This window comes from Aptenodytes patagonicus, unplaced genomic scaffold (genome assembly GCF_965638725.1).
Source record: "Aptenodytes patagonicus unplaced genomic scaffold, bAptPat1.pri.cur scaffold_129, whole genome shotgun sequence".
Lineage (NCBI taxonomy): Eukaryota > Metazoa > Chordata > Aves > Sphenisciformes > Spheniscidae > Aptenodytes > Aptenodytes patagonicus.
The window spans coordinates 1-11762 of NW_027472072.1; the positions used below are offsets into that span (position 1 = coordinate 1).

Sequence of the window (11762 nt, forward strand, 5' to 3'; positions counted from 1 at the left end):
GCTGCCTTCATGATGAAGGAGCTGCATTTGTGCATGAGGGGACACCAGGTGATGTCGTTTACCTCCACTTCAGCAAGACTTTTGGCATGGTCTCCCTCAATATTCTTGTACCCAAGTGAGGCCGTTACGGTCTGGACGGATAGACAAACAGAGGAGCAAAGCACCAGTTGGATGATGAGGCTGAGAGGGCAGTGGTGAAGGGGCCATCCTCTACCTGGAGGCCAGGGGACATACTGGGGTTTGGTGAGGCGGCACAGGGGACTCTCCTGAGCCCTGTGCAGTTTCACACCTGTATCCATGACCCGGCGGAGGCAGCTCTCACCACAGGTTTCAATGATACTCACTTGGGAGGACCATTCCTGAGCCTTCGGGATGCCTTTCAGGGGAACCTGGCAGGCGGGAGGACTGTCCTGTCAGGAACTTCATGGCAAAGACAAAGGACAAAGGCCAGGTCCTGCGCCTGGGGGAGATAGAGTGACACCCTGCAGTGGCAGGGGAAGGGGCCTGCCTGGCTGGGGAGCAGCTCTGCGGAAAAGGCCCTGGTGGTGCTGGGGAACAGACAGCAAAACAAAATCCAGGAGCGTGACGTGGTGGCAAAGGCGGCCAGCAGTGTCCTGGGGTGTGTAAAGAGGAGCCTCGCCAGAAGAGTGGGGGAAGGGATTGTCTGCCCCTGCTCATCCCTTGTTCGGCCACCAGTACACTACTGTGTCCATTTCTGGAGCCCCAGTTCAAGTGTCCTGGGTCTGGCTGGGATGGGGTTCACGTCCTTCGTAGCAGCCCCTGTGGTGCTGTGGTTTGCGTTTGTGCCTCGACCAGTGTTGATGACACAGCAGCGTTTTGGCTGTTGCTGAGCAGTGTCTGCACAGCGTCAAGGCCTTCTCTGTGTCTCACTCTGCTCCCTCCCAGCGAGTAGGCTGGGGGTGGGCAAGAAGTTGGTGGGCGGCCACAGGCAGGACAGCTGACCCCGACTGACCAGAGGGATATTCCATACCGTATGACGACACGCTCAGCAATAACAGCTGGGGCCTGTTTTTGATCTCAACCCACATGCTGCACAACAGGTTTATGCAGCAGGATGGGTGGAGACCTGTCTGGCTAAGGAGTGCCCTGAGGAGAAGGGCCTGGGCACCAGGACGGTGCCATACGAGCCAGTGGGCCTCAGATTCCAAAAGGAAAGTGGAGAAACTGGAGAGGGTCCAGAGGAGGTCTGCCAAGATGTAGCTGGGGGCCTAAAGCACGAGCTGGGAGGAGAGTCTGAGGGAACTGGGCCTCTCTAGGCTGCTGAAGGAGGCATGGGGCAACCTAGTAGGAGCCTACACCTACCTGGAGCGATGACGGAGCCAAGCTCTCTTCTGCAGTGGCCAAAGATATGGCAGAGGCAACAGCCACAAACGGCCTCTTGGGAGCTTTAGGCTGAGCCTTCGGAAAATAAAATGGACTAGAGGAGCGTTGCTGTGATCTCCACCTTTGGAGCTCTTCTTTGCTCCACAAAGTCACAGCCAGCCTGGAGGCTGGACAAGAGACCCCCAGCAGCCTCTTTCCCACCAGCCCTTCCAGGAGCCTGTGCCTTGCCACACACCGTACAAGAAGAGACGAAGCTGGAGGTGAGGGTCTCTACGTCATATGCTCATAGGACAATTCAGGGTGGGAGGGAGCTCAGGTGGTCTGTAGTCCAATGGCCAGCTCCAAGCAGGGCCAGCTCTGAGGTCAGACCAGGTCACTCAGTCCATGTCAGCATCCACAGAGAGAGTTTGCACATGAACCAGGCATCTAAGCCCCCATTCAAAAAAAGGAGACAGGCATTTGACCAGCTCCGTGCACACAGCTATCGGGACACCATTCCTCCAGAGATTCCTGGGAACATCCACCTCTTTGTCCAGAGGAGCGGGCTACTCCTGCAAGTTTCCTGGCATATCTCCAGACCATGGGGGGCTTTAGGCTGGAAGCAGAACTGAAACAAAACCTCTGACTTGGGTACTGTCACCTTAATTGCTAAAAGAGAGGGAGGTGGAGGGATCTCAGCGCTTCCAGGTTCCTGCAGAAGATTTAAGGCTTCCGAGAAAGGAGCAGAAGATAACAGTTTTGAACTAGCAGAGCCTTAGATCATTTCACATTTCATGGCTCTGCTCCCCCCTTTCAGTCATTGGCACCCAGAAACCTCCTTGAGCTTTTCCTTTCTCTCCTCCCAAAAGCTGACCCAGTGATGGGAAGAAAGGAAGCAGAACGGCCCTAGGCCTCTGAGAATCAGCTGGGGTCTGGCACCTGGAGGGCCACGGTGTCATTCCATTGTCCACCCGATAAAGAATCAAGCTGGGGAGTGACTGTGCAAGTCCGAATCAACAAGGTGCATGGACAGGCAAGGCTGTGGCTGTGGCTGTGCCTGGAGACCCGTACGCCTACAGCATAGATGAAGCTGGGGCTGAAACTCAGGCCTTGCTTCAATGGTCTCCTGGGCCCCTGGACAGAGAGGCAGGTGGAGGCCCCAGGTGATGCTGCTCAGGGCCATGAAGGCCTATGGATGCTCTCAGGGCCCTGACACTGCCCCCACGGGTTCCCACCTGCCAGTGCCCTCAGCAGGTCAAGTTCTCATGCCCTGATGTCCAGGGTCTGCTCTCTGCTCATCTCCCTCCCCATGTCCCTGGGGATCTGGGAGACCACCATTTCATGGTCACTACAGCCAAGGCTGACATGTGTCTTCACATCCCTGAGCAGCTCTTCCTCCTTTGGGAGTACCAGATCCAGGTGAGCAGAAGACTGGGTGGCCCATTCAGATGGTGACCCCCACACAAGCCGCCATCTGACCTGTTACGTGTCCCGTAGAGACCCTCATATATCTGAGCTGCCCTGACATCACACAAGGCATCCCCCACTTCTCATCTTCCCTGTCGGTCTCTCCTGAAGGTCTTGTATCTCCATGACCACAAAAGCCGTGGGAGCTGTCCTTCCCCACCTCAGCTCTTCTTCCACTGAAGTCACAGCTCTGTGATGGCACACGGGGCTCCTGCTGCCTGTGGCCCAGGCTGTGGGCTCTGGTGGACATTTGGGCTGCAGCACCTCACATGGGGCACCAGGCCCAAGGGCAGATTGTCACATGGAAACCTGGTGCGCAGAGCTTGGACCCCTTGCGCGGAAAGGCTTTGCTTCCCAGCAGAGGCATGCTGGAGTGGATGGCAGGTGGCGACATCATGATGGATGAGGGTCCCACAAGGAGGGCAAAAGCTGGAGTCCCCAAGGCCCGAGAGAAAGAGGCCTGGGCTGTGCAGCCCTGGCAGGAGAGGGCTTTGCTGTCCCAGGTGACCCTGCAGCACCGTGGGGCCTGGGCCAGAGGTGGAGCTGATCTCCAAGAAGGACAAGGTGCTGCTGAGAAAGTCCCTGTGGGAAGAAAGCCTGTGATCCAGCCACACTGTGGACATCATGCTGGGGGCCGACTGGCCAGGTAGCAGCTCTGCAGAGAAGGACCTTGGCCTCCCAGAGGACAACAAGCGGAGCACGAGCCAGCAATGCCCCCTCGCGGCAACGGCCAACAGCCTCCTGGGCTGCATTCGGAAAAGCATTGCTGGCAGATGGAGGGAGGTGACCCGTCCCCTCTTCTCAGCACTGGTGAGGCCACGTCTGGAGTGTTTTCTCCAGGGTTGGGGAGGGTAGATGAATTGGGAGCGATGGAGTAATTTGAGCCTGGGAGAAAGTGTGAGGGCAAAGGTCTTTAATAGTTTTTTTATTGCTTCACACAATCCACATATTTTAATTGGAAATACATTAAATTGATCATTGGCACGTCTTTGCCCGTGCCAACAACTGGTAACTGATCTCCTTGACTTTGTCTTGACCCATGAGATTCCTGGTTTCTTTTCTCCCCTTGTCCTGTTGAGTCAGGGGAGTGAGGGAGTGAGCAGCTGGGTGGCTGTCTGGCTGCTGGCCAAGGTGAACCCACCACAGGACCACATCAGGACTGCTGCGTCCAGTACGGGGCTTCCCAGCACAAGGAAGACCCTACACCGAATGGAGCGAGTCCTGCAGAGACCAGAAGGATGGTTGAGGCCTGGAGCACAGTATGGAGAAGCAGAGGCTGAGAGAGCTGGGGTTTTTGAGAAATTGTTCAGGGAGAAACAGTGGAGCAAGGGCCCAGGCCCGTTGGTGGGACCTCAGTCAATGGAGATTTTCAATGTTGGAAGGATCCAAGGGACAAGGCCATGAGCACCTGATCTCTTTGGAGTTGTCTGGGAAAGGGCTTGGCTGAGAGACCAGCAGTGGCCAGAGCTCTGGGACTCGTGTGTCGTAAGCGTCAGTAGGAAACTGGTTCCCTTTCTATTAGTAAGTGCGGTGGAGTTGGGTATCACAGGGCCCCGGAGGAGAACAGAGGTGACCATGCAGCAGCAAAAGTCCCTCCTCAGGGCTGGGGTGTACGACCAGACATGGAAATGGCCGGTGTGTGGGACTGATCTGGGACAGTTTTCCCAGGGCAGCTTCCCCGGGGTGTGCAGGGAACATGGCACAGACCGGGCCCCTCTCTTCTGCACCTTTGGTGCCTTGCTTCCTTCACCACAACGCCTGGCTCTGCACCGTGAGCACCCTGCTGGGTGCCCTCACCCTGCACACTCTCACAGCGTTGGGAACACTGGTGTTTCCCTCTCCTGGGCTCTCTCCAGCCCAGCCCAGCCTCTCCCCAGCTCTCCCCACCTCCCCTGCCCTCTACAGCAGCCCAGCCCAGCCCAGCCCAGCGGAGCAGCCCAGTCTGGGCTGGTCCCACTGCACTGCTCATCGCAGGGTGCTGCAGAGCTCTGGCCATGCGGCAACAGCCCCGGGCCCCTCTGAAGGGCACAGCAGGTCCTGGGGGGCAGAGAGGGGTCTCAGCCTCCCCACCAGCCCCAGGGCTGATGCTTGCCAAAATACCACAAGGAAACAGAGGCCAGTCACTCCCAGGATCTCCTGCAGTCATCTTGTTGGTGACCATCAACCCCAACTGCATTTGACCTCTTCTCTGCTCCCACCAGCCCCACTCCCCAGGACAGCACAAGAGCCCTGGGCCTCCTCAGGCAGCTCCCGCATCTCTCCAGTGTCCCCTTCCTGTGCCTGCTGGGTCCCCACTGACTCCCATGGCACTGCAGAGTCCTTTGTGGATACCTCAATCCAGTGCTTTACTTTGGGGGGACGTCACCTTTCAGGGTGTTGCACCTTCTGAGTCTCCATTCATTCCAACCCCAGGGCACGTGGCGAGTCCCCATCCTCGCCTCTCCTCACCCCTCCACATTCATTTCCAGAGAGTCTGCCGTATGCCATCAGTCCTGTCGTACATGAAGAAACCTGAGGAGAGAAGGGGAGCTCATGGACCATCTCCCCTGCCATTGGACAACAAGAGGAGACCTTTGAAATCCAGAACATCTGGTCCAGTGTAACCCAATGGTACCATGAGGTTAACTCCCAAAACATTGAGAACAAAAGGAGAACAGACTCTTTAAAACACCAACTCCTCCGACATTGTCTTGGAAGCAATGTAGTAGACATTGAAGATGTGGGTATGACATCGGCACGGAAGAGGGGGTGGAGAAAGGACTGTCGTGGTGTAACCCCGGCCGGTAACCGAGCACCACACGGCCGCTCGCTCACTCCCCCCGGCGGGATGGGGGGAGGGAATCGGAAGGGTAAGAGAGAGAAAACGCGCGAGATAAAAAGTTTAATAATTGACATGAATTAAAGTAATAATAATAACAATAATAATAATAATAATAATAATAATAATAATAATAATAATGAAAAGGAAGTTGACAAAGAGAGAGAAATAAAACCCAGGAAAGACAAGTGATGCAAATGAAAACCGTTGCTCACCACCAAGTGACCGATGCCCGGCCAGCGGCCCCCCCGCCAACCTCCCCCCCAGTTTTATTGCTGAGCGTGACGTCATATGGTGTGGAATGTCCCTTGGGTCAGCCGGGGTCAGCTGTCCCGGCTGTGTCCCCTCCCAGCTTCTCGTGCACCCCCAGGCTGCTCGCTGGTGGGGCGGGGTGGGAAGCAGAAAAGGCCTTGACTCAGTGTAGGCACTGCTCAGCAGGGACGAAAACACCCCTGTGTTATCAACACCGTTTCCAGCACAAATCCAACCCAGAGCCCCGTAGCAGCTACTACGAGGGAAATTAACTCCATCCCAGCCCAAACCAGCCCAGCTCCCAGTACAAGAGAGGAGTTTGATGCCGGGACAAGTGACGACTCGCCAGCTTGGCAGAGCACGGGTGCCTTTTCGTGCCCTGGGATGTCTCAGGAGGGGCAGGTTGGGCTAAAGCTTCTCCCCTCCTCCCCTCGGGGCTTTGTGGTCTAGCGGGGCAGCTGGGGCTTGGCTGCAAGGACACCCTGGGTCCGGGTGTGCTGTCCTGCAGGCAGCGGCAGAGGCCAGGAAGGACGCTGTCTGCTCAGCACCCTCAGGGTGGTCCCCATGGGAAGGACACCATGGGACGGGGCTGCTTGTTCCAGCTTTATTTAAAAAGAAGATATTCAAATACGGCCGTTTTTGAGAGGAGAACGTAATCTCTCAAAGGCTCAGCAGGGCCAGCAGCACAGCGATCGCAGGCTCCATCCTGATGTTGGCACATCTCTTGTCAGGATGAAGAGGGTCTGAACTGCCAGGGAGCTGACCGAGAGTTCCGTGTCCTTCCCCAAGGGCAGGAGGGCTGCAACGAAAGGAAGCGAAGCGGACGTGAACCCCCACTGCCTGCAGAGACCCCCAGGAGTCCCCTCCAGCCCATGCCAGCCCCACCCATCTCTTGCCCTGGCCAGGAGGAGCAGGTGGGACAAACAGACCAGCTGGAAGCTGCTGCTCAGGAATGCCCCATGTGGCCCTGACACGTTCCTCTGCCCCTGAAGCGTTGCCCTGGCGCGGGGCCAGCCATGGCAGCACCCTGCCCCGGCTCTGTCCCCTGCCCCGCCAGCCCCGGCCAGCACAGCACCGCCCCTACTCACCGTTGCAGATATCCAAGAGCTTCTCTGAGCTTCGGTTCCTCAGGTGCCGTGCGGCAAGCCCTAGGCACAGAGCTCGTGTCAGACCTCCTGCTCCCCAGCACGCTCCCAGCAGCACGGCCCCCGGCCCTGCCAGACTGGCTGCACCCCCTCCTCCTCCTCAGCAGGGCGGACCCCAGGGAAGGACAGTACGTGACGGCGGTGGGACTGAGCAAGGCTCCCAGCGAGCCCACCTGCGTGGCGGGCCCTGCACGGGGCAGCCGGGGCTCTGGCAGCCACAGGGCTGTCCCTTGCTGCCGGTGCAGTGGAGGGGACCGGGGCCAGGCTGCCGGAAGAGGGACCCCAGGGGCTGTGGCTCACCGATGAACCTGATGGCCGCCACTCGCAGGGTGGCCTGAGCGTCCTTCAGGTACGGCAGGCTCTGACACAGATATTCTTCCACCCTGCTCCTGTTGTGCAGTAGCTGGAGAGAGCACAAGGGCACGTGGCTCATACAGACCCTCCCCAGCCATCCGGACCAGTCCCTCCTACCGGTGCCCTCCCTCCCTGCCTCCCTCCCTCCCAGGCAGGAGCCCTGTGGGGCTGAGGTTCAGAGCGAGCCGCAGGCACAGGGGGCCTGGGGGTGCTGCGACCCCTCTGTCCCAGTGCCAGGGCTTACATGTGCCAGGGTCTTGTTCAGCACCCTGGGGGCAGGGAGGGGAGAAGGGCCTGGAGAAGAGCCCTTGGGGGCTGCGTGCTTGAGGGCAAGGAAGGAGGATGCAGCTCCAGGCTCTGGGCTCCAGGCTGGAGCAGGGCAGGCGAGGCACAGCTGCACAGCCCTCCCCACGGGCACGTGGGGCCCGGCCGTGGGGCTTGGGGGTTGTCCTCACCAAGCACTCTCCAATGAGGTGTGTCTGACGCGTCTCGGCCAGGTAGCTGAGCTTCCTCCATCCCAGGAACTTTGCACAGGCGAGGAGGGTGTTCCCAGAGGCCTGCAGAGAAGCAGAGGCTGGGAGATGGCACCACAGCCCAGGGAAGCAGCCCTGGCATCCTCCTCCTCTTGGCCAGGCTCCGAGCTGTTCCCAGCCCCTTATGGGAAGAGGCAGCAGGGGACAGAGTCTGAACTGGGTTCAGTGCCCAGGGCAGGGACACGGGGCAGCCACCACCTCAGGTATCTCCTGCTGCCGGCCAACAGAACAGAGATCCTCAAGAGCTGCTGAGCTGCTGCCAGGGATGGGGGCAGGCCGAAGGGCAAAGGAGGTGTGGGCCCACAGCTGTAGGCAGCGAGGGCTGGAGCCCCAGAGACACTGGGGCAGGATGGAGCCAGCAGCACGTCCCAGGAGCATCCCCCAGCAGGACGCTTGGCTCCCCAGCCGGGGCTGCCCCAGCTCCTCCACACCCAGGCTCCGGGTGAGCAGAGCTTTGATCCCGGGATGCAGGGCCAGTCCCCTTCTGGCTGCACCTCCCTTCCCACCATTCTCCCTGCCCCAGGCTGGGGAACAAGCTTGCTCTCCACCCCTTCTAAGTGCTGCACCCCTCTGCAGAGGCCAAGTTCACTGGCCCCCTGAAAGGGCATCGGGGTGAGCAGGGCTCTGTTTCTGCAGCGATCCTGCCCTCAGGGAGCTGGGACATGCCCTGGCCCAAACATTTGGGGGTCTCTGGGGCACAGCCCTGGGGGACAGGGATTGGGGCTCAAAGCCCTGGCCTCCCACACCTGCAGGGAGAGCTGGGAAGCCCGTAGGGACTCGTGTGCTCGGTGGCCGTGGGGCTGCTGCTGAGCCCTGCTGGACCAGGCAGGGCAGGTCTGGGAAATGCCTGTGCCAGGTTCCCCGGCCCTGCTCGTGCTGGGTCTGCAGGGAGCCTTCCTCTGGGCTGTGCTGGAGGAGGGCTGAGTGGGGAGAGCGGGGCTGGGAGGGGACCCCCGCTCCCCATCCACCTCGGCAGCAGGCAGCAGGGGGGAAGGAGGAAGGCAGCGGTGGGCCCAGGGCAGGGAAGGAGGGGAGCAGTGGGACCCTGGGGTGACACACATTCCCAGACTCTGACGTCCAGCAGCCCTCGCCCCTTATGCCAGGCCAGCGTCGGCACGCCCTTCCCGGCGTCCCCAGTGGGTCGCTGGTCACTCACCTTCGCCACGCTCTCGATCTGGTCGTTCATGTGGAGAAAGAGCGGGAGCAGGACCCTCTGCACTTTCTTCTTCATCTGTTTCACGTTTCTCCCCACCACGGTCTTCATCACGCCTTCGAAGAAGCTGATGGAGAGCTCCCGCACCTGGCTGGACACCTGGTGGTGAGGAGGACAGGGGGACTTGAGCAACAGCCGCTCCCTGCCCACAGTGAGCAAGGGCATCAGCGTGTCTGATGTGAGGGGGGCTGCTCGGGGGTCGGATCCTGAACACAGGGGCTGTGGGCCAGATCTGCAGCTGCGGCTGAAGAGCCCCAAAGCCCTGAAAGGCCATGCAAGAGGAGTGAGGAGGGGAGCCCTGCCCAAGTGCTGCCCACAGGGCTGGGCTGAAGGGCAGCTGTCTTTGCAGGGTGCCCATCTGTAGGGCTGAGGCTCCCACAGCAGCCTTACATCATCAAAGAGGGGCAGGAGCTTCTCCGCCAGCTGCAGAGCGATGACGCTGGCCTCCTCCCTCTTCATGTGACCCATCATGTTCCTGAGCAGTACCAGGGCCTTCATCTTGACATCAGCGTTGGCATCCTGCAGGGTCTCCATGATGTCTGGCAGCAGGACCGGTATTTTTCTTGCCTGTACGAAACACACAGTTTCCTTATTGTGAAGCAGGGAACGAGCACCCTGGCAAAAATGCGCCGGCTGCTGAGCACCAGCCTCCTGCCCGGCTTCCCAGCAGGTGGCCCAGGAGTCACTGCAGCAGCCTCCTGGCAGGCAGTGGCCACTGATGGGGATGCGGGGAGAGCCCGAGGAAGGGAAGGGAGTGCAGGAGAGCAGTGTCCCCTGCTCAGCCACCCCCTGAAACCGACCGGCCTGAAGGGGGCAGGTGGATTGGCAAGCCTCTGTGCCTGGAGGGCTCCCCAGGCACCCACCAGGCCCCTCCATAGCAGGGAGGGTGATTGGAGCCCTCACCCCGCCTCCTGCCTCCCAGCCAAGGCCAAGCCACCACATTACCCCCTGCCCCAGGCCCCGGCTGCCAACATGGCTCCGCTTGACTACACCCTGCTCACCGTCTCGGGTGTCTTTGAAAGCGTGATGAGGCCCCTCAGCACCAGCGAGAGCATCACCGGGCTTGGATGCCTCAGGTACCTCTGGGCTTTGTACAGGGCAGCAAACTCCTCTGTTCCAACGTCGGCGCAGAGCAGCAGCTAAAACGAAGACAGCAGTGAGAGACCAGCAGAGCCCGCAGGGCTCCCTCCACCGCGCTGGCACAAAGGGGGCACGACACGTGGGCGGTGGTAAGTGTCTCCTCTCCCCAGACTTGAAGCCCCCTCAGCCTGCGCAGAGGCCATGCCTCTGCCCCAGGCCCAGCAACTGGCCTGACTCGGGCTTCTGCTCCTTTCTCTGCCCCTGCCCCGGGTTTCCAGGCTGCAGAGCAGGGCAGGGGGATGCAGGCAGGGGGATGCAGGCAGGGGGATGCAGGCAGGGGGGAAGCAGGGTGCTGCCCGGGCAGGGGCAGGCTTCGTGTTCTTTCACCGGGGCCAAAACAGCACAAGGGGGCCCCAAGTGTCTGGCACGGGGTCTGGCTGGTGCTGGGCAGGTCCCTGCTGACCCTCCGGGGCTGTGTCCATATGTACTGGAGGAGGTGGCCATTTGGAGGCAGACGGAAGGGGAGGGGGCCGTGCCTGTTTCCCTGGGGAGGCAGGCACAGCCCTGAAGGTCACTCACAGCCAAGGGATAGATGCAGGCGTCCTCCGCGGCACAGCTGAACACCTTGCGCAGCCGCTGGTCCTGGAGCACGCTGAGCAGCTCCGTCAAGACACTCCACAAAGCCCAAGGCACAGAGATCATCACCTCCCACATGGCCAGGGCAGCGCTGCAGACCCAGAGCGCTCGGTCAGCAGGGCTGCCTCGGCCACTGCACCGTGCCCAGGCCAGCCTCTCCGGACCCAGGCGGTGCTGCAGCCCTGGCCCTGCCCACCCCCCTCACTTGGGGTGCCCGGGGACCCTGCCCGCTTAGGCAGGAGGGGGCTGAGGTGGTGTTCCCCATGGGGCAGGGAGGAGCGTGGTGGCGGGACTCTGGCTTGGCCAGCTTTGGCTGCTGCGGGCCTGGCTGACCCACCGGGGCTGGGAAGCGTGGTGGGATGGAGGGCCCTGCTCCTTGGGGATGTCCTGCAGTTTTCCATGGGCCTGGCAGCCAGAGCGTCTCTGGGCCCCTCTCCCCACAGGGAACGAGCCCTCAAGGCTGTCGGGGCCGGTACCTGTCGCATGTTGGAGAGATCTTCAACAGGCTCCTGACCACTTCCCTGGGGCACCGCTTGGTCAGCAGGAGAAGGAATGAATCCAGGCTGTGCCGGGCTGGCTCCATGCGGATGTGCTCCATGTTTTTGTGGGTGTACCTCACAATCTTTGGCACCTGGAGGGGACACAGGTGAGGATGGTGCTGCCACTGGAGTGCAGCCATTTCCCAAGCGGCCACTGAAACTGCTGCCCTTCCCATCCCTCTCTGCTGCCTTGAAATGGCTTCAGGTGCCCGAGAGAGCTGGGTTAGGGAAGGAGGGAAGAACAAGGGCTGACAGGGCTCACGGGCAGGGCAATCCAGCCGCAGGGCACTTACATCCGTCAGCCAGGAGGCAGGGTCTCTCATGGCCATATCCAGGATGTTGCTGCCCAGCTGCCTGTCGTAGATGTCGTCTGCTGTCAAGGCCTCAATGGCCACGAGGAGA

The 11762-nt window shown here is 60.4% G+C and overlaps 1 protein-coding gene across 1 annotated transcript; it reads right to left on the reverse strand.

Moving 5' to 3' along the window:
* Positions 1–8477: 8477 nt before the first annotated feature.
* LOC143173584 (maestro heat-like repeat-containing protein family member 7) lies at positions 8478–11306 on the reverse strand. Its single transcript, XM_076363851.1, has 5 exons — positions 11298–11306; positions 10107–10244; positions 9496–9672; positions 9049–9204; positions 8478–8522 (listed from the first exon to the last, which is right to left on the reverse strand). The coding sequence occupies exons 1-5, from the start codon at positions 11304–11306 to the stop codon at positions 8478–8480; spliced, it is 525 nt and encodes a 174-aa protein (XP_076219966.1).
* Positions 11307–11762: the final 456 nt, after the last annotated feature.